This window comes from Salmo salar, chromosome 19 (assembly GCF_965601325.2).
Source record: "Salmo salar chromosome 19, fSalSal1, whole genome shotgun sequence".
Classification (NCBI taxonomy): Eukaryota; Metazoa; Chordata; class Actinopteri; order Salmoniformes; family Salmonidae; genus Salmo; species Salmo salar.
In genome coordinates, this window is record NC_138309.1 from 11,390,430 (window position 1) to 11,413,350 (window position 22,921).

A 22,921-nucleotide genomic window follows, 5' to 3' on the forward strand; every position below is an offset into this window, starting at 1 on the left:
TGGGAACTCCTTCAAGACTATTGGAAAATCTTTCCAAGTGAAGCTGGTTTAGAAAATGCCAAGTGTGTGCAACGCTGTCATCAAGGAAAGGGTGGCTACTTTGAAGAATCTATAATATAACATACATTTCGATTTGTTTAACACTGTTTTGGTTACTACATTATTCCATATGTTTATTTCAAAGTTTTGTCTTAACTATTATTCTACAATGTAGAAAATAGGTAAAATAAAGAAAAACCTTTGAATTAGTAGGTGTTTCCAAACTTTTGACTGGTACTGTATATTCAAAGTCAGCTTTTTTTTTTACCCTTCTACCAATAGGTACCCTCCTTTGCAAGGCATTTGAAAACCTCCCTGGTCTTTGGTTGAATCTGTGTTTGAAATTCACTTCTCAACTGAGGGACCTTACAATTATCTGTATGTGTGGGGTACAGAGATGAGGTTGTCATTTAAAAATCATGTCAAACACTTATTGCACACAGATTGAGTCCATGCAACGTATAATGTGACTTGTTATGCAAGTTTTTACTCCTGAACTTACAGTACATATGCTTGTCATAGCAAAGGGGATGAATACTTATTGATTCAAGACATTTCATCTTTTCATTTTGTATTAATTTGTAAACATTTCTTAACACATAATTCCACTTTGACATTATGGGGTATTGTGTGTAGGCCAGTGACACAAAATCTCTATTTAATAAATGTAAAATTTAGGCTGTAACACAACAAAATGAAGAAAAAGTAAAGAGGTATGAGTACTTTTTGAAGGCACTGTAGATATATTCATACTGATACTATAAATTTGTACATCCACTGTATATCAAGCTTATACACACAGGATATTTGTATATCTGCTCATACTCTTATAGGTCTATGCTCACTCTACCTAGTTGTACAGTATATAATGTATGTAAACTTTTGAAACTCTGCTATCTGTATTCTGTCTGTAAATTTTGTCTATCACTAGCAGTGGCGATATTAGCATGTAAGTCTTGGTGGGGCATACTCAACACATTTTTTTTTAGATGCATGCCAGGAAAGCCACTACACAACACTAAACAATACATTAATTGCACTATAACAGTGACAAACAGTGCCCACACACTGTTAGGGCCGACATAAAGCTGTCCCAATAGGTATGCTCTCTCTAATTCTCTCTTTCTCTCTTTCTTTCTTTCTTTCTTTCTTTCTTTCTTTCTTTCTTTCTTTCTTTCTTTCTTTCTTTCTTTCTTTCTTTCTTTCTTTCTTTCTTTCTTTCTTTCTTTCTTTCTTTCTCTCTCTCTCTCGGAGGACCTGAGCCCTAGGACCATGCCTCAGGACTACCTGGCATGATAACTCCTTGCTGTCCCCAGTCCACCTGGCCGTGCTGCTGCTCCAGTTTCAACTGTTCTGCCTGCAGCTATGGAACCCTGACCTGTTCACCGGACGTGCTACCTCTCCCAGACCTGCTGTTTTCAACTCTCTAGAGACAGCAGGAGCGGTAGAGATACTCTCAATGATCGGCTATGAAAAGCCAACTGACATTTACTCTTGCCACTGATCACTAACAGCACCATATAATCATGTAAAATTCTGAGTATGTGTAAATGTACTTGGCGAATAAGTCGTTATCAACAACGTCATGAAGCCAATATTCTATTTTCTGCTGGTGGGCAGCTTCAAACTAAATTTCAGTGGAAGCTAATGTTGCTAGATATGGTAGAGATGGAGGTGTCAGAATACTTAAAAAGCGCCCAATACGAGGACAAAATCCAGCTGTGTGATGGGTGTGATCCTTTTACGATAAATCCGGGGGTGTTATCAAGCAAAACAACAGATTTGCCCAGCCTCCAGTTTCCAGCAATTATTTACTGTAGCTAGCTAACTTAGCTACTGTACTAGATAAGCTACTACAGCAAAACCAGGTTGCAACCCAACACCAGATGAAGGCTTATAAAAGCTTGGCTGCCTGTCGGAGTGAAGAAATATAATGTGAAACATTAAAGTTTTGTCAGGCTACTTGTTAACATTACGTTTCTGTAGCACGATAGCTAGTTAACGTTAGCTACTCCCCTGGATTGATTGCAAAATGATCATGACCCTCCCACAGTTTGACATGATCTATGTATATATCTCTCACGTCGTTATCCTTTTTGTTTTGGTCAGGTGAACCATTTCGCAGCAAATGTCAGGCCCTGCTTTGAGGACCTGGGTGATGGTGAAGGCGGATGGAGAGGTGACGTGTGTGCACACTGCACTTGTATGGCAGGGTAAGAGAAGTGAATCTGATTAAAGTATTACAGGCTGATTGTAACAAACTCATGCTTTCAATTTAAGAAATATAAACAATTTATAGATTTAACTGATGCAGGTTGGCAGAGTCATGTTCCCATGTTGGAGCCCTGTTATATGCAGTGGAGGAAGGCGCCCCCATGCGAGAATCGGTCACACGCACGATGGAACGGAGCAGCTGGCTGATGCCTGCACATGTAAAAAAGGTAGAAATATTCATCATAATTTTTCCTCAACATCCAGCCACAGTGTATCACAGTTACAATTCCTACCAAGTGCGTTAACCCTATTGGAACGATGCGTAGGGTGTCTAACTTTCACGCCAGCAACCTGGGTTCGCTCCCTACCCTGCCGTTTACCTATATTGAACTTCTATCCTATCCACAGATACCAGCAGCCCCTGTAGCCGACATTGATTTCTTATCAGCAAGGGCTAAGAAGATGAACCAGGCAGGTTGTACAATGGAGCAGGCAACTTCATCCCTGACTTGGCGTCCCTTTGTGAGTAGATCGACAGAATACCAGGAATTAAAAAAAACGAAACCAAAACGCTTCAAAAACCGTTCCTCTGATGTTATGCAAGTGTACTATTCTTTTTGATTCTTTCTATTATTTTGAATTTAACTTTGTCGGCAGGGGACATATTTGCCCATTCTAATTGTCATAAACGCCATATACCAGGCATTTGATATCTTCTTCTTTGAGGCCAGAATTTACGGATTATATAATAAAATGTACATTACACAGGCGTTGTGCCCAAGTCAACAACGAAAGCACTGCCACCCTCCATCATGGGCTGTGCAGTTGACTCCACGACTGTGGACGACCTATGCACAATGACTGAAAGCCAAATAGAAGCATTGGAGGAGGAGACCCGTGTGGCTCAGTTGGTAGAGCATGGTGTTTGCAACGCCAGGGTTGTGGGTTCGATTCCCACGGGGGACCAGTATGAAAAAAATGTATGAAATGTATGCATTCACTACTGTAAGTCGCTCTGGATAAGAGCGTCTGCTAAATGTAAAAATGAGACAAGAAGACAGTCTAAATCCAAGATCTGGTTCAGCGAGCTGGACAAATCATTACCTCCTGCACACTGATCCTAACAACCCATCCAATAGTCTTTTAAACAGCATCTGCTACCCAGAGACAAATAGGTGAGAAGTATCAATTGATAGATTTATCTCCTGAATGTACTGATTTGAAGTTAAATAAATCCCGAGATCAATTGCATTCGTTATAATATGTCCCTGGAAGTCCCTTTATAAAAGTGAATGAATTAGAAAAGATTGCTTTTTATGTTGTGGAGACCTTTATAATATCTGTGTTGTGTTTGTTGTAGTCATGGTTACAGACATGAAGCTGATGCCAGGAAACAGTATGCAGAGGTCATGTCCCTTGAACATGAGAACTTTGTGGTCCATGGCAGTGGCCTTCAGCTGATGCCAATTAGCCATACATAGGTGCCACACCTGATGGGCTCCCTCATTGTTACTCCTGGTGTAGGAGTCTGTGAGATTAAGGTAAGGACGTATACCATACTCAAGGTAAGGTAGTGAACCACACTTAAATGGGCAATCAGAAGATGAAACTATAACAAATAGTTATCCAACCCACAAAAGTTTAACTAAGCTCATGTGGCATTTATAAGTTAGCAGTATATTCTTCAATGATCAATGGTTACTAGGGTTGAGTATTTTTACGTCATTTTACAAATTTTCCACCCTGAGAATAAATCACTTTTAAAAACCAGAAGTGTCATTCAAAAGCATTATAAAGCATACAACTATATCTGTATTTGATTAGAGATTTGATCAGCATGAAAATTGTAATCTGATGCTATCTGAGCCTGATGAGCCATATATTAAATACATTTTATGAGCCCTACATTAATGATATTTAATGAGCCCAAGACCAAAAAAGCCCAAATGATTGTGCCGTTATCCATTGCATAGGCTACATGATATACTGTAGGCTACTGCACGTTACGCATGACAGAAAAACAGAAAAGCCCATAGATGTAGTTAGCTATACGCTCTCTTGGGTAAATACATGAAACTAGCTCCAGTAGGCTAATCTTTTTGAGTGTGAACTGTATCATTGTACTGTATTGTATTACATGGACTGGAATTATACACATCGTTCAAACCATGATAAGGCAGACGAGAACATACGATTTTGGTGCAGCACATGCGGCCTACAAAGTTACAAGTATATGCTAGCGAATTTAATTTTAATTTTGAAATATAATAAGGCCTATTTGTATAATTAGTAGGCATACGCATATATATATAGTGCATTTAGAAAGTACTCAGACCCCTTGACTTTTCCCACATTTTGTTACATTACAGCTTTGTTCTAAAACTGATTAAATCAAGTTACCATGATGTGATGATACTATAGGTCTACATGCATTGTGAACTGCGCCCCATACTGAGATGGGCTGTATGTCCCCAACCTGAGCGTTGATTCATCATGCAGAGGCAGTAGAGAAGCCAGATTTAGAGATCGCATATAATTTAACAGTTCCATTTCGCATCATGCTGTTCACATAAATTATTTATTATAATTTACCGGTTTGTCGCTGTTATTTATCCCGGGAAAAGGGATTGGTTTTTGGCCGTAAATCCCGGTAAATGTCGGTAACTGGTTCCCTGCAATTCAACCCTAAGGGGTACATAATATTAATTTATATTTTTCCAAAAATATATGTAGCAACTGTAGATTGGCCTTTTAATAGAATAGCTTAAATCAGTCAATCAACCAACAAATCAACTGTTCAATCAATAAAACAATCATTCAATTGATAGATCAATACTGTTTAATCATTGTTGGTTCAATCAATCATTGTAATGTACAGTGTCTATTTTGTATACAGAGTAATGTGTCTAAGATTTTAAAGTTCATCCTATCCTAACTTCTAGTGACCGGGAACAATGAAATTGCGCTCTGGTCAATCTATGGAGCCCGGTATGCCATGCTGACAGATTCACCTACTGACAACAATGAACAACAACTTAATACATACAATTTGTCAGCCAACCACAGAAATGGAATTGATTGATTAATCAAATTATGAATGAATTAACTATGTTCTCAAGTTTCAATGTGTGATTTAGTGTGTGTGTGTGTGTGTGGGGGGGGGGGGTCAATGTGTTACTCCTGTATGAGTTACAATAAACCATTTTATTTGAGAACTATAACAGTGTTCTGGACATTGTCATATCTTGAATGAGCTGTCTTTTCTGGGGGGGGGGGGGGGCAAAGGGACAATGGAGTCTGAGAGATTATTGAGCGCACTACATATGACCCCAGTTGTTTCAATCAGTACAACTGATTCTCCAGGTTTCTTGGTAAAGTACATGGTGAGGTACATTGCTCTGTAGCACCTGATATTTTAACACTGACTATCTCTTCCTAGTGTTTTCTATTTCTAAGGCAGACAACTGTTTCTTGACTAGTGTAAATGAAATGCACGTAGCTTTATGGTGGCACAGTAGAACCCTACACTTTCCTCTATATTAAACCTGCAGTCTGCCATAACAACGTCCCCTGATTCGAGATTGTCAAGTAAGACATTCACTCTGTTCTGTCAGCTGTTTGTCACTTACTCTGCCACCCCATGCTACAGAAATAAGTTCTTCCTCCATTTCAGTAATGGCAGTGCTGGTCTGGTCGGTCTGGCAAGCAGTGCTGATAGATGTACCTATGGACAACAATATAATATATACAATTGTCTTAATATAATCTTCCAATAACTTTCAAGTTTATTACATTAGGCCTAATATGCAGTAGAACTCTGGCTGCCTGTTCCTCATGCACATCCACATCTAAATTGACCACAAGTTCACAACTGAGCGATTGTTATTTTCAAATACACAATCATTTCATACCTTGATTACATGGAGACACAATCACATCCCACCGGGCAAAAACTGGGTGAATTAACGTTGTTTCCGATTCATTGATGACAGTGAATCAACATGGAACACTGATTCGATTTGAAAAAGTAACCAATGTAGGAATCATTTTTCACCTAACTTTTAACCTAAATCCAATGGCATGGTGACATTTGTTGTTGATTTCAAATTGAATTCACGTTAGTTGACAACACAACCAAATGTAAATCAAAACTAGACATTGAACTGACGTCTGTACCCAGTGGGATATGTCTCTTGTTTTGTTGTTGGTGGGAATACTTGGGAACAGATTTCCAAAATGATTTTGTTTAGCTGTTTCCTGTTTTTTTATTTTTTATTTTTTTTACCAAAAACGAACAAAAAATGTTTAACTGGGGGGGCAAAAAATATATAACTCGCGGGCCATTTTTTGCCCGTGTTCCACCTGTTGCTGACCCCTGTTCTATGCTAAAATATTTAGCAGTGATACATGCAACTTCATAGTAGACTATGTGCACTATGCGTGGACCATTTGTACAGGCATGCCTTTGTGCTTGCCATGGAACCACAAGGTCACTTGTGTAGGCTATTAGGCCCACTCCTAGTGCCACCTCTCTCCTACTCTCCCCAGTCACATATTCTGCAGTGACATTTTGTCACTTTATTGATGGATGGTCACTCAAGCATTTTTATGGCCATTTAAGATTTTGCCACTCTCTGTCCCCAGGACGGACAGAGACCCCCCGACCAAGCCGCTGTCCATCTGTCACTGTTTCTGGTGGTGAGTAGGGTGAGCCTGAGTAGGCTAATGCCCAGCACGCATTGAGGGAAGCCCTGCCGGTTTAAACCTGCACGCAGGGAGTGAGGGAAGAAGGGAGGGGGGATAACGAGTGTAATTTCGGTCTAAGAAGATTAGTCAATGTCATTAGCCCGTTGGAGGCACTTCGGCTGCCCTGGTGGGCTCCACACCACTGGTAAAGAGCAAGGAGACAGGTACATACACAGGTGGCTCGAGGAGGCATGAAAGGCGCTCCTGCTCCTCACCTCAGGATGATTTATTTTACTGTGAGACTCATGGGGGTGGCGAGGATACTGGCGATACACCAGCAGCAGGTATACCAGATTTGACGGTTAACTTTTTTACGGGGGGGGGGGGGGGGGGTGTGTGAGATCAGAGAGGAGCCATGAAGACGCGGCCCACAGGTATCGGTACCTCCAATGCTAACTGGATGAGCTCACTCTCCCCCAAGCTCACAGCTATGCCCCTGAAGCACCTTGCAGTGCCCGGTAAGCGTGTGTGTGTGTTATGTAAATAAATAACAATATCTGTTATTTACAGTGCCTTCAGAAAGTATTCACCCCTTGACATTTTTCATATTTTGTTGTGTTGCAAAGTGGAATTTAAATGGATGTAATTGTCATTTTTTGTCGATGATCTACACAAAATACCGGAAGAAAATGATATCATTTGTAAAAAAAACAAACAAACAAAAAATATATCTTGATTGATTCAACCCCCTGAGTCAATACATGTTAAAATCACCTTTGGCAGCGACTACAGCTGTGAGTCTTTCTGGGTAAATCTCTAAGACCTTTGCACACCTGGATTGTACAATATTTTATTATTTTTTTCAATTCTTCAAGCTCTGTCAAGTTGGTTGTTAATCAATGCTAGACAGTCTTGCCATAGATTTTCAAAACTGTACCTAGGCCGCTCAGGAACATTCAATGTCGTCTTGGTAAGCAACTCCAGTGTAACATAACCTTATGTTTTAGGTTATTGTCCTGCTGAAAGGTGAATTTGTCTCCCAGTGTCTGTTGGAAAGCAGACTGAACCAGGTTTTCCTCTAGGATTTTGTCTGGTCTTTGTGGTATAATCTGTGTTTAAAATTCACTACTTGACTGAGGGACCTTACAGATAATTGTATGTGTGGAGTACAGAGATGAGGTAGTCATTCAAAAATCATGTTAAACACTATTATTGCACACAGAGTGAGTCCATGCAACTTATTATGTGACTTGTTAAGCACCTTTTTACTCCTGAACTTATTTAGGCTTGCCAATAACAAAGGTGTTGAATACTTATTGACTCAAGACATAAAATGAAAAACTTTAGTATTAATTTGTACAATTTTTCCAAAAACATAATTCCACTTTGACATTATGGGGTATTGTGTGTAGGCCAGAGACACACACATCTCAATTTTATCCATTTTAAATTCAGGATGTAACACATCAAAATGTAGAAAAAGTCAAGGGGTGTGAATCATTTCTGACGGCACTTTACATGTGTGTGTGTGTGTGTTGTAGGGGTATCATATGTCGGTCGACATGAGGCGTATAATGATGACTGTTGGTTCTGACTTGGTTTATGACCTCCCACTGGTAAAGTCTATCTGGGGTTATGTGGTTTTAACAGCAAAGCCACACTTTAGCTAAATGAAGTTGCACCTTCTCTGTCTGAGAACAGCTTAGACTACTGTTGGGCTAGAGAGGAAAACACTGATGCAGCAGCTGTGGGTCTGGGGAACTGGTGTGTGACTGATTTTCTGTGTGACGTGTGTGTGAGACTGATGTGGCGTGCATGTGTTTGTTTTGTTTACAATGTAGTGAGGCTAGCCTAATGGATTCAGAGAGGGTTCTTGGTGTTATTCTATACTACCTGGGTGAGACCTGAGTTTGTGTGTTTGAGGGAGAGAGAATGCACAAAAGTAGATGGTTAGCCCACTCATAAGATCGGCAGAAGGACCTTCACTTCCTTTTCCAGACTGAAAAGGCATATCTTTCTCTATCTCACTTGATCTGTCTCTTCCCATCTTCCTCCCTCTCTCCCTCTCTCCCCCTCCTCCCTCTCCTCCCTCTCTCCCATCTTCCTCCCTCTCTCCCCTCCTCCTCCCTCTCTCCCCTCCTCATCCTTCTCTTCCATCTTCCTCCGTCTCTCCCCCTCCTCCCTCTCCTCCCTCTCTTCACTCCTCGTCCCTCTCTCCCATCTTCCTCCCTCTCACCTCCTCGTCCCTCTCTCCCATCTTCCTCCCTCTCTCCCCTCCTTGTCCCTCTCTCCCCTCCTCATCCCTCTCAACCCTCCTCATTCCTCTCTCCCCTCCTTCTCCCACACTCCCCTCATCCCCCTCTCTCAGGGTCCCATGACTCGTTTAGTTTCTGGGTAGATGTGAAGGCCCCGGTGGGCCCTGACCAGAAGGCCATAGTCAAATACCTGGCCACAGCCTTCCGTTTCGTTTCCAAGAAAGTCATGAAGAAGTGGTCCATGACACAGGTGAGGGTTCAGCTGGTTCAGATGATTAACCAATACTCTCTTGAAAAGATGGGATCCTCAGTCTTTGTCAGCATATGACTTTTATCACCAGAACCTGACGTTTAAGGAGCAGCTGGACGCAGGGATTCGTTACTTTGACCTGCGTGTGTCATCCAAACCTGGAGAGTCTGGTACTGAGATCTACTTCATCCATGGCCTGTTTGGACACAAGGTGGATGTACTGACCCCATAGCCAGACACCTATAAGATCAATAAACATGTTATTATACAAAAACCTACAGTAAACGTCTCCTCCTGCTATTGACTCTCTCTCTCTCTCTCTCTCTCTCTCTCTCTCTCTTCTCTCTCTCTCTCTCTCTCTCTCCTCTCTCCTCTCCTCTCTCTCTCTCTCTCTCTCTCTCCTCTCTCTCTCTCTCTCTCTCTCTCTCTCTCTCTCTCTCTCTCTCTCTCTCTCTCAGGTGCGTGACGGTCTGTCGGACATTAACTCTTTCCTGGACGCCCATGGTAAGGAGATGGTGTTCCTGGACTTTAACCATCATTACGCCATGGGGATGGAGCATCACACCTACCTCATCAACATGCTCCAGGAAGTGTTTGGACCTAAACTCTGCAAGATTGGCGTTGTCGAGGAGATCACCCTGGACTACCTCTGGGAGAACAAGTACCAGGTGAGACAGACAGGGTGAGGTCAGAAAGTGTGAACACTCCTCCATGTCCTCCACTTACAGATCTAGTTGAACCTCTGATAGTAAGATCCAGTCATCTATAAGTTGAGTGTGTGTGACACCTTAGAGTATTAGTGGAGTCAGGATTTCAGTAGAAGCTAATGTGGATTACTTACTAAATGCTGCTGCAGCTATTTCAACCTGTCAATCAGGGATCTCATCTCACAGACAATGATTCTCTCTCTCTCACTCACTCACTCACTCACTCACTCACTCACTCACTCACTCACTCACTCACTCACTCACTCACTCACTCACTCACTCACTCACTCACTCACTCACTCACTCACTCACTCACTCACTCACTCACTCACAGCTATTTCTGTCTGTAAGTGGCCAGTGTGCGTCTTAATGGATGACAGAAGATTAAGTCAGGAGGCAGTTGGTGTGTGTGGACTAGAGTACTCAGTTATGTTACAGTTACTATACTTGTGTGTGTCTGTGTGTGTGTGCCTTCTGGAACATGTGAACTTTCATGTGCTTTAATAACAAAGTTGTATGCCATCTGTAAATACGAATAGAATTGTTAAATAATGAGCCTAGTTGGTTTAGCCACAGAAAAAGACAGGAACCTTCCCGCTAGCCATGATTGGCTGAGATAATGGATGGGCTGGACATGCCGAGAGAGGAGTTCGGATTAGTCTGCCATGTAGCACGCTTTTGTCTACAACATGAGCTGCAGTACGTGTAGGTAATCCTTTCTAACGTGGCGTTTTGAAAGATACCACAAAGAACTGCAAAAGTGTTGCTAAGGCTCTCCACTTTCTGGAGAATCGAGTTTTGAAGTTAGTGGAATGCCCAGTGGAAGCCGAGTATGATAGCCAAGGAGACTGAGAAAATTCAGGCGTGATTGCAAATGAGAAGGGAGTTGAGAAAATAACAAATAAGGCTGATATATAAAACAAGGGCAACCACGGCATCTTGACAGAGAGGGAGAAGCATTCATCCATGTATCCGGGTAAGAGTCTAGCTAGCTACATTTTCAGATATTATACGTTTATTTTGTCAGAAAGTTGTTTTCATAGCAAGTTAAAGTGTACTTTTAGCTAGCTAGCTAACATTAGCTGGCTGGCTTGCTAGCTAACGTTAAGTGTATGATCTATGTAGTAATATTATTGCCACGCCCTGACCAGTATAGAGGATATTTTGTTATTGTAGTTTGGTCAGGACGTGGCAGAGGGTAGTTTATTTATGTATTACGGGTTTTTTTTGGTCACTGGTCTATGTTTGTATTTCTATGTGTATGTTCTAGGGTAGTTTTTCTATGTGTAGGTTGGGTGCTGGACTCTCAATTGGAGGCAGGTGTTTCTAGTTGCCTCTGATTGGGAGTCCTATAAATAGGTGTGTGTTTTGTTTGTCACTTGTGGGTAGTTATTTGTTAGCACTGCTTTTTGTTGAGCCTGCTACTCTGTTCCTGTCGTTAGTTTGTTGATTGTTTTTTCGTGGTGTTCTCATTGTTATAATAAATATGTTGAGCACGCAACCCGCTGCGCCTTGGTCCCATTCTATCTTCCACGACAGCTGTGACAGAACTACCCACCAAAAATGGACCAAGCAGCGGAGGAGGGAGCAACGGATGGACTATCGTGAGACATGGACAGAACTAAGGATAAGCATTTCCAGGGCTATGGAGGAGTTAAGGGAGTCTGAGAAGCAGGCCCAATATTTTTTTTGGGGGGGGGCACAAGGGTAGTTTGGCTGGGCGTGGATGGAGCCCCAAGCCAGCTCCCCGTACCCCTTTTGGGCAGAGACATACTGGACAGGTCCCGTGCTTTGGGGTGATGGGTGCTGTGGCAAGGCCGGGTATTTTCAGGCCGGTATGCGCAGTACCAGCGCCCCGCATGTGCCAGGGGAAAGTGGGCATCCAGTCCTGCGCTCGAGACCGCCAGCACGCCTCATGACTGGGGAGGGGTGCAGCCATGGTTTACTCACTGTAGAGCCAGGCCCAGCCAATCAGAATGAGTTTTCCCCACAAAAGGGAAAACAGCAATACTCCTCAGCACCCCGCTTACCCCCCTCTGACGATCCCGCAGGTGAAGAAGCAAGATGTGGAGGTCCTGAGCTGGCGCGGTCTGCGGTTGGACGTACTGCCAAATTCTCTAAAACGATGTTGGAGGTGGCTTATGGTCAAGAAATTAACATTAAATTATCTGGTACCAGCTCTGGTGGACATTCCTGCAGTCAGCATGCCAATTGCACGCTCCCTCAAAACTTGAGACATCTGTGGCATTGTGTTGCGTGACAAAACGGCACATTTTAGAGTGGCCTTTTACTGTCCCCATCACAAGGTGCACCTGTATAATAATCATGCTGTTTAATCAGCTTCTTGATATGCCACATCTGTCAGGTGGATGGATTATCTTGACAAAGGATAAAATGTTCACTAATGGTGATGTAATCAAATTTGTGCACAACATTTTAGAGAAATAGGCTTTTTGTGAGTACGGAACATTTCTGGGATCTTTTATTGCAGCTCTTTACATTTTGTGTTTATATAATTCTCCGGTAGATTGCCCTGCTTTTATTTCGTCACACTCACAACCGTAAGCTATTTTCTGTAATTAGCTTTCCATTAACTTGTAAATAATGATCTTGTTGTAAGTTTATTTTCCTGTAATAATGAATACAAATTAGCTAAAGTTAAGGAGTTGTCAGCTATATGATATGGGCATTATTTGAACTGGCTGGCCAGGTAACTTAACATTAGCTAGCTAGCTAACAAGCTAGAAACTAACCAAAACATTGTTTAGAAATTTGCTTTTAGTTGCCTGGTTTGCCTGATTGACATATTTTTAAACGGATGGGTTTATTGCTGTTAAAATACACCAGTTATGCTATTTTGGACCACCAGGCTGCTGTCGTTTTTGGGTTTATAATTGTTCATAACAACAACGACAAGTTTGATGTTGGATGACAATAGAATGTTCATGATGTCACTGCGACAACTGTATACAGACATGTCGATAGACGTAGTATAAACCAGCCTTTAGTCTTGGGTTGTTTAATACACTAGCATACTCACTGTTTAGCACATGGCCTCACATGTGAATCCTTAAAGAGATGGGTGGGGCTAAGCTTAAGAGGGTGTGAACGATTGTCATGACTTCCGCCGAAGTCGGCTCCTTTCCTTGTTCGGGCGGCGTTTGGCGATCGACATCACGGGCTTTCTAGCCATCGCCGCTCCATTTTTCATGTATCCATTTGTTTTGTCTTGTTCCCTGCACACCTGGTTTTCATTCCATGTATTTATTCCTCTGTTCCCCATCATGTCTTTGTGTAAGATTGCTTGTGTTACGTGTTTGTTGTTGACGCGCCAGACTGGTTCGGTTTTTTCCGTGGTATTTCACGAAGATGTTTATTGTTAAACATAATTCTTGTGACTGTTTTGCGCGTTTTGCACTTTTGCCTCAACAAAGTGTGCGCCTCTGCTCTCCTGCACCTGACTTTGCTACCAGTACGCACACACCTCACAACGATGCTGAATGGATGTAGACAAAGAAGAGCTCTTCAGTAGGTGTACCAAAACATTCAAGGGCCATTTTCTCAAAATAATTACTATCCCATTGTTCCTCAACTGTAGTGTATGATATACAATGATAGTGTATGATATCCAATGTTAAAAACACACATTTTGCTACATAAGACCGAATTGAGCCAATCGGTCACACATTTCCATTGGGGTGGGGCCAGGGTAGGTGTCTGTTGAGGGGGTGGAAAGGATATCACATCATTTTATGAATCCGGTGACTGAGGCTGCTTATTCATTGATGTTATCGCCAGAAATAACCCAGAACATATTCCAGTCCACGTGATCAAAACAGTCGGACCCTGGATTCTGATGGGTCAGACCAGCGTTGTACAGACCTGACCACCAGAACTTTCCTTGAGTCTTTGTTTACAGGCGGGAAGGAGCAAAATGGAGTCATGGTCAGATTTTCCGAAAGGAGGACGGCCTTATACCCGTGTCGAAAAGGCTTGTAGCAGTGGTCCAGCGTTGAATCTCCATGAGTTGGACAGTCAATGTGTTTATATTAATTTGGTAGCATGGTTCTCAAATTACTTTTGCTAAAGTCCCCTGCAACAATGAACGCTGCAGGTACGCGGTCTCCAACTTGTCCAGGGTCCAATGAAGATCTTTGAGTGGATTTTTGGTGTCGGCTTGGGGCGGGATGTACACAGCCGTGTGTCGGCTTGGGGCGGGATGTACACAGCCGTGTGTCGGCTTGGGGCGGGATGTATACAGCCGTGTGTCGGCTTGGGGCGGGATGTATACAGCCGTGTGTCGGCTTGGGGCGGGATGTACACAGCCGTGTGTCGGCTTGGGGCGGGATGTATACAGCCGTGTGTCGGCTTGGGGCGGGATGTACACAGCCGTGTGTCGGCTTGGAGCGGGATGTATACAGCCGTGTGTCGGCTTGGGGCGGGATGTACACAGCCGTGTGTCGGCTTGGAGCGGGATGTATACAGCCGTGTGTCGGCTTGGGGCGGGATGTACACAGCCGTGTGTCGGCTTGGGGCGGGATGTACACAGCCGTGTGTCGGCTTGGGGCGGGATGTACACAGCCGTGTGTCGGCTTGGGGCGGGATGTACACAGCCGTGTGTCGGCTTGGGGCGGGATGTATACAGCTGTGGTGATAATCCCTAAGAACTCTCTCGGAAGGTAAAAAGGGCAACATTTGATGACCAAGTATTCCAAGTTGGGTGAGCAAAAGCTTGTAAGTTCCTATACGTTTCCCCATCGCACCACTTGTTATTGGTCATAAAGCAGAACCCTCCGCCTTTGTTCTTGTGTGTGTGTGTGTGTGTGTGTGTGTGTGTGTGTGTGTGTGTGTGTGTATTTGTGTGTGTGCGCATGTTTATCAGAAATGTCTCTCATTTAGAGATGTGGTCAGGTGAGTTTCTATGTTCTGTGATCCTAATCTCGATTCTAGAGCCAGATTACCTGGCAGGTGACAGATGTGTAGTAATCAGACAGGCGACGAGACCGGCACAATAGGTGAGTCATAATTATGAATTAGCAGATAGACAGATTAAGGGTTAAGGTGTGAAAACAAAATGTTCTGAGAGTGAGTCTGAGTCTTGTGTGTCCCAGGTCATAGTATTCTACCACCACCCGTCAGCTGAGAGCTGTCCATTGATATGGCCGGGCAACAAGTGTCCAGCTCCTTGGGCTAACACTACAGACACCACCAAACTCTTTCAGGTGTGTGTGTGTGTGTGTGTGTGTGTGTGTGTGTGTGTGTGTGTGTGTGTGTGTGTGTGTGTGTGTGTGTGTGTGTGTGTGTGTGTGTGTGTGTGTGTGTGTGTGTGTGTGTGTGTGTGTGTGTGTGTGTGTGTGTGTGTGTGTGTGTGTGTGTGTGTGTATTTCTTAGTGGATGAGATAAGATGATAAATCTCATATATTAATCCAACTGATGTTGATAATGATTACCATTATAATTCTAGTTCCTGGAGACAACACTAGGTGAGAGGGCTAAGATGGGGTCCTTCCACGTGACTCAGGCCATCCTCACCCCCAGAGTCAAGACCATTGTCAAGGGCCTGGTCAAGGGGCTACGCAACTACCTAGTCGAGAGGTGTGTGTTATTAGTGTTACTGAGCATATAGTATGTATTCTGATAGCAGCCAGCAGAGGGCAGTATACACAGTCAGTTTTGTCAGTTTATCAGTAGGTCAGACTCCCAGTAGGGTGAAGACCCTAAACACTGACTGATCTAAGGTCAGTTTGGCGTCTCCCCCTAATGCTTAAAGGTAGGACTTGGGGAAGGTAAACTGTAAGGGTAATGGTTAGTTAGACTCTCCAGGTAGTTGCCCTTAGGTACAGATCTAGGGTCAGGTTGCTCTCCATAAATCCTCACATTAACCATTAAGAGAAGAAAACAGAAAACTGACCATAGATGAGTGTCTAGAAATGACTCTGAAGCGGATATTTAGTGGAGACAGCAGGCTGGGAGGATATGGCCTAATTTTGCGTATCCGCGGAAACAAGATGGCTTATTATCACAGGATAAACATTCCCACTTCCTGGTTTTGTCCTGACGGCTGCAGGGGCTTAGTGGAAGGTTAAGGGCTCTATCACTGATACGACCCTGGCCGTGTGTGTGTGTGTGTGTGTGTGTGTGTGTGTGTGTGTGTGTGTGTGTGTGTGTGTGTGTGTGTGTGTGTGTGTGTGTGTGTGTGTGTGTGTGTGTGTGTGTGTGTGTGTGTGTGTGTGTGTGTGTGTGTGTGTTTGCTGAAATGCGCCCATAACTAAAACAGTGAGAGCTCCAAACTTAAACAATGCTTTGGATACAATAACTTTAGTCTGACTCAGTCACTACTGTACCTCTCCCTCAGACACAACAGCTCTTACACTCCTTCTTTTCTCTCTTCCACTCCCCCTTCCTCCCCTCATCATCTCCCCCCTCTTCCCGTCCTTCTCCCCTTCTCAGGAACCTTCCCATCATATTAACGTGGGTCGAGACCCAGAAACCCGGTGTTGACGGGATTAACATCATCACCTCTGACTTTGTGGAACTGACTGACTTCGCCAACACAGTCATCAACCTCAACAACCTCCTGCTCAACGAACAGGACCGCAGGAAAACCTGACCAACGCCACCATAGAGTCAGAATGAGTAGACTGGATATGAGTCGAAAAGAAACCCACTTGGATCTTTTCACGGTTCCGTTCTACCCATCATGGCAGCTGCATCACTGATCACATGACCAGACACTTGGGGACACGTGATAATGGGACACTCAGACATACATCGCGTGACTATCTCATGCACTTAAAGCTCACATGTCCATTATTGACTGATCATGGTCAGGAAAATGTCCACAGAGATTCACATATTGCGCTTATAAGTATAGCAACGTACAAGGGCTGAGACTGCTTAAACACACACACACAGATTTAACAGTATTTCACTGGTAGCAGTTTACAGCTGTGTGTTGACATGCAGTTATTATGATAACACATTCAAGATTGCTATGATCTATGTCATCTTGATTTATAACTAGCAATGAAAGTCTGGCTACAGCCACTCACACACAGCTGTGTGTGTGTGTGTGTGTGTGTGTGTGTGTGTGTGTGTGTGTGTGTGTGTGTGTGTGTGTGTGTGTGTGTGTGTGTGTGTGTGTGTGTGTGTGTGTGGCTTGTGGCAGTCCACTGATTATCACACTGACACAGAGAAAAACTCCCAGACTAACTGTACATTTCTGTGGTCCTCCTGGAGGGGAATGATGGGAGGGAGAGAGAAGGAGAAGAGAGGTGGAGTCCCAGACAAGGGTGGACAGAATGGGGAAGAGCGATAGAGAGGGACTAAAAGAAAGACTAAGAGACAGGAGATATTGTTCAGAATTAAGGAGGAAAGAAAGTATGTGTGTGTGAGAGAAAAAGAGAGAGAGAGAAATAGAGAGAGATTGTATCAGCACAGCTGCTGTCTGCAGGCAGTGAGGACCTCGTTTTATTCTCCCTCATTGAGAAAGATGTTTTCATTTTACCTCCCTCCTTTTCTCAATTCAAATCAAATTGTATTAGTCACATGCACCGAATACAACAGGTGTAGACCTTACAGTGAAATGCTTACTTACAAGCCTCTAACCAACAGTGCAGTTAAAAAAGACAAGAATAAGAGATAAAAGTAACAAGTAATTAAAGAGCAGCAGTAAAAGTAACAATATATACAGGAGGGGGCCGGTACAGAGTCAATGTGCGGGGGCACCGGTTAGTTGAGGTAGGGGGGGCAATGCAAATAGTCTGGGTAGCCATTTGACTAGATGTTCCCTCCCTCTTTCTCAACTGGTGTGTGTGTGTGTGTGTGTGTGTGTGTGTGTGTGTCTCTCTCAGGCCAAACCGCATTGTTGATGCTCTTGCTCTCAGTAATGCACACACACACACACACACACACACACACACACACACACACACACACACACACACACACACACACACACACACACACACACACACACACACAGTAACACACAAGGGACACTAATTGTAGAGTCATTACACATACCACAGAGGCTTGTGGGAGTGGAGCGTCTCAAATAGACGAAGAAATACAGACACGTTCCTCTGTTATTTGTTTGTTCTGGTTTCTCTCTCTCTCTCTCCTCTCTCTCTTCCTCTCTCTCTCTTCCTCTTTCTCTGGTCCCGATGATCCCAGTCAGTTCCCCAGGTCTCCAAGGATAGTCAGAGTTTCACGACCCCAAAGGGACCCTCGCTTCAGTGGGTACAGGAGCATTCTGACGTAGGGCCTTGGTAGTAGGTTATGGATGTCAGGGCAGGCAATGATAATCACATCCCGATCAGGGGACTCCAGGCCTCTCTCTGTGTGTCAGTAATTATCTAACTCATTATGAGAGGTGTAAAATGTAATGGCCTAGTATGATGCTGTGACTGTCTGTAGAGAAGAGATAATGGAGGGAGGGAGAGATATTGAGATGGAACTGGTTAAATGCAGCTTGGAACCACACCAAACCACACAGAATCTACCCAAACCACTCTGGATTGTACACACTCTAACCCTCTGGAGCAGTATGCAGTTGCCCTAGACACTGATCTATGGTTATTTTAACTGTTTCCCCTCTAATAGATCAAGTTAGGATTTAGGAGAGGATAAACTGATTCTAGATCTTTGCCTAAGGGTAACTACTGCAGAGCCCTCTCATTGGGCTTCTCTTTGACTGACAGTTTGTTACAGACTTCACTCAACAATGTTTAGCCGAAATGTGTTTCCTAACCTAAACACTGAGATTTGTCTGAATAACGTGTTTTTCTGGAATCACAAGGCAAAGGGCCCCTGATTCCGAGCGGCATCCCTGTCAAAACAGCTATGGTGTGGAGTGCCCACCCTCCCTGCCCCGCCACGGAATCACTTGGGAATTGTGAAATTCACTGTAGAATGCTGTCCAACATTCCATGGCCATCTCTCTGCCGCCAGGGTCTGTGTTTCTCTACGATGATGTCATTGTGAAAGTTTAGTTCCTCCAGATGGGAGGAGGCCCCCATGGAGAACTCAAACATTGGCCGATCTTTGCTATACCTACCAAAGAATGGACAATAATTATTAAGCAAAAAATTTTATAAAGCTATTTGTTTTTTTACTTAATGCAGCAGTTAACAAAAAGCCACCTGGACTACAGGAACTCAATTGTATGTTTATTGTTCAATGACAAGTAGGATGGCTTGGTAGTTAAGGCCGGACAACTAGATTATGCAAAGTCTGTTGATTTCTGGTAGAGTATACCCACATCAGGGCTGGCTCTAGGCATAAGCGGTCGCTTAGGGCCCCTGGTTGATAGGGGGCATATATATATATATATATATATATATATATATATATATACACACACACAAGTATGTGGACACCCCTTCAAATCAGTGGATTTGTCGCTGACAGGTGTATAAATTCGAGCACACAGACATTCAATCTCCATAGACAAACACTGGCAGTAGAATGGCCTTACTGAAGAGCTCAGTGACTTTCAATGTGGCACCGTCATAGGATGCCACCTTTCCAACAAGTCAGTTCGTCAAATTTCTGCCCTGCTAGAGCTGTAATTGCTGTTATTGTGAAGTGGAAATGTCTAAGAGCAACAACGGCTCAGCAGCGAAGTGATAGGCAACATAAGCTCACAGAACAGGACCGCTGAGTGCTGAAGCGCGTACCGCATCAAAACGTCTGTCTTCGGTTGCAACACTCACTACCGAGTTCCAAACTGCCTCTGGAAGCAACGTCAACACAATAACTGTTTGTCGGGGTGCTTCATGAAATGGGTTTCCATGGCCGAGCAGCCGCACACAAGCCTAAGATCACCATGCGCAAAGCCAGCTGTCGGCTGGAGTGGTGTAAAGTTCGCCACCATTGGACTCTGGAGCAGCGGAAATGCATTCTCTGGAGGGATGAATCACGCTTCACCATCTGGCAGTCCGACGGACAAATCTGGGTTTTATGGATGCCAGGAGAATGTTACCTGCCCCAATGCATAGTACCAACTGTAAAGTTTGGTGGAGGAGGAATAATGGTCTGGGGCTGTTTTTCATGGTTTGGGCTAGGCCTTTTAGTTCCAGTGAAGGGAAATCTTAACGCTACAACATACAATGACATTGGGGACGATTCTGTGCTTCTAACTTTGTGGCAACAGTTTCTGCAAGGCCCTTTCCTGTTTTAGCATAACAATGTCTCTGTGCACAAAGCAAGGTCCATACAGAAATAGGATGTCGAGATCGGTGTGGAAAAACTTGACTGGCCTGCACAGAGCCCTGACCTCAACCCCATCGAAACTCTTGTGGCTGAATGGAAGCAAGTCCCCGCAGCAATGTTCCAACATCTAGTGGAAAGCCTTCCCAGAAGAGTGGAGGCTGTTATAGCAGCACAGGGGGGGACTAACTCCATATTAATGCCAATGATTTTGGAATGAAATGTCCGACAATCAGGTGTCCACATACTTTGGTTATGTACAGTATATATACACATTCACTGAGTATACAAAGCATTAGGAACACCAGCTCTTTCAATGACGTAGACTGACTAAGGGAATCCAGGCGAAAGATATGATCCCTTATTGACGTCACTTGTTAAATCCACTTCAAATCAGTGTAGATGAAGGGGAGGAGACAGGTTAAAGAAATATTTTTAAGCCTTGAGACAATTGAGACATGGATTATGTATGTATGCCATTCAGAGGGTGAATGGGCAAGACAAAACATGTAAGTGCCTTGAAAACAGGGTATGGTAGTAGGTGCCAGGCGCACCAGTTTGCGTCAAGAACAGCAACGTTGCTGGGTTTTTCATGCTCAACAGTTTCCCGTGTGTATCAAGAATGGTCCACCACCGAAAGGACATCCAGCCAACTTGACACAACTGTGGGAAACATTGGAGTCAACTCAATATTAGGAAGGTGTTCCTAATGTTTGGTGTACTCAGTGTAATATATATATATTTTAGGAACTCAGTTGGGGTCTCAACTTACTGTTAAGTGTTAGAATAGTAGAATACACAAGGTCCAATTTCGACAATTGGCTGTGTTTATATCTCATGTCAGTCACTGACATTCACTCAATTAGCCTATGTCAGCTAACATTTTATAGGTTGGTAAGTTAGTCTATCCAGCTATCTAAACTTGTAGTAATCAAGGGGAGCCCCCATTAATTTCGTTAGTCGTTCTCACTCAGATATCATGGCACAAGTCATGCCAACATGTGTAGAATTGCAGGAAATAAGCTGTAAAACTGGACCTTTTTCACAGCAAAAATGTTTGAATTGCATGAATTTAGCTATAAAATTGCAATATCTTCTTTGCGCCCCATGGTAAAATGTGTAGAATTGCAGGAAATGAACTCTAAAAGGCTTCATGACCTACATGGAGAATCACTTCACACTGAGAATATTTTGTTGGAGTAGGATACTTGGTGACCTGTGACATTGCCAAAATAAAACCATTTGTCCATTACAAACAAGATGGGACCTTTCATTCAATGACCTTTTAATTTATTGAGTGATTGGTTACAAATGTACATGCATGCCATTGGGCGGGACAGTGCTGGGCACGTGTTGGATTTTCCTGTTTATGCTGAGTCCTCTCTGTGTCAGATAGCCCCCTCTGATCCTGGGTAGCCTCTCCTTCCACACAGAGAGGAAGAGGTGAAGCAAGAGGTTTTACCCTGCCCAAAATCAGTCCACGAGTATAAGCCCACGAAGTGAGGAGTTTTTGTATGGAGATCAATGAGCGTGTCGAATCTGGTCAAAAAATAATGCAATTGCTAATTTGATACACTAGGCTATTTGATTGAATAGACGTTTCTTAATGGTTATGTTGCTGCAAATACACTGATATAATTGGACACGTGGCATTTCGGCAGCTTTGGAGAAGAAAAAAAACGTTATATCAGAGTTGTGCCTGTTGTCATAGAAATAGATAGGCTATCCATGATGAGTCTATAGCCCATTTTAGCATGGACATTGCCATCGAGGACTTGCACAATTTTAAAGTAGTCAACTCGGTGGGGATTCCTATGAGTTCTGTCAATGCAGAAGAAAATGTACTACTTTAAAATGGAGATAGCCTCAATGGCGCTGTCCCATGCTGTCACAGAGCTATAACGGCACAGATACAAAGATGAGTTCTCTATCCCTATGGCATGTTGGTCACACTCTGTATCTGCCCACTCATATGCTAGAATAGTCCCAACTGATCTCGCCTCCTCCCGCCTGCCTTCCATCTATGAGAACAGATATTTCCATTGTTAGAGCGGTCACTCAAATATCTTGTCAATATAATAGACAATCTTTGCGCCACACCACCGCGAGCCACCTGGGAAGCTGGACGCGCGTGCGTAACTTGAGCGGGTCTTGTACAGACTATTGACTCACACACCAGAGATTCGCGTGCTGTCGGCGTGCTCCAGTGCCTAGCAGGACAAATTCCGTCTCGCACCTGCGGACAGCAGGTATGCGATGAAACGATTAGCCCTTACCACCGCTCTCTTGAGGCATCCGTTACATAGAAGATCGATGTTTTTCTAACCATAGCTCTAACTGAGTTAGGATACATTAGGAACTATATTGTCATTATATTTTATTTCCCCCTGAAATAGGCTAGTCACCGTGCAAGGAAATACATTCCTGAAGTAATTAGGTTTGCTAAACGTTGTTGCAGTCAGGGCAGCTCTAAGGGAATTTATATAAATTAGATTAAAGCTACATGCGTAAAAGGGACTTTGGCTCCGATTTGTCTCAATCCGAAGAAGAGGTCACAA

General features: G+C 43.5%; 1 protein-coding gene and 1 long non-coding RNA gene across 2 annotated transcripts; both read left to right on the forward strand.

Moving 5' to 3' along the window:
- The first annotated feature begins 122 nt into the window (after window positions 1-122).
- Window positions 123-5,412, forward strand: LOC106578464 (uncharacterized). Its single transcript, XR_001322462.3, has 6 exons — window positions 123-1,483; window positions 2,149-2,252; window positions 2,354-2,480; window positions 2,662-2,775; window positions 3,614-3,794; window positions 5,196-5,412. It is a non-coding gene; the product is annotated as an uncharacterized LOC106578464 (long non-coding RNA).
- A 1,908-nt stretch (window positions 5,413-7,320) lies between these two features.
- plcxd2 (phosphatidylinositol-specific phospholipase C, X domain containing 2) lies at window positions 7,321-19,474 on the forward strand. Its single transcript, XM_014157238.3, has 7 exons — window positions 7,321-7,457; window positions 9,308-9,444; window positions 9,536-9,655; window positions 9,903-10,112; window positions 15,263-15,373; window positions 15,616-15,746; window positions 16,602-19,474. Exons 1-7 carry the CDS (start codon window positions 7,355-7,357, stop codon window positions 16,759-16,761), a joined length of 972 nt encoding a protein of 323 aa, XP_014012713.1. The 5' UTR covers window positions 7,321-7,354; the 3' UTR covers window positions 16,762-19,474.
- Window positions 19,475-22,921: the final 3,447 nt, after the last annotated feature.

Excerpts from the sequence above, each read along its gene's own strand:
- plcxd2 (XM_014157238.3), top strand. The coding sequence starts at position 7,355 with ATGAAGACGCGGCCCACAGGTATCGGTACCTCCAATGCTAACTGGATG. Across the intron at positions 9,445-9,535 it reads AGAAGTGGTCCATGACACAG|AACCTGACGTTTAAGGAGCA; the intron begins GTGAGGGTTCAG and ends TTTTATCACCAG. Across the intron at positions 15,747-16,601 it reads CGCAACTACCTAGTCGAGAG|GAACCTTCCCATCATATTAA; the intron begins GTGTGTGTTATT and ends TCCCCTTCTCAG.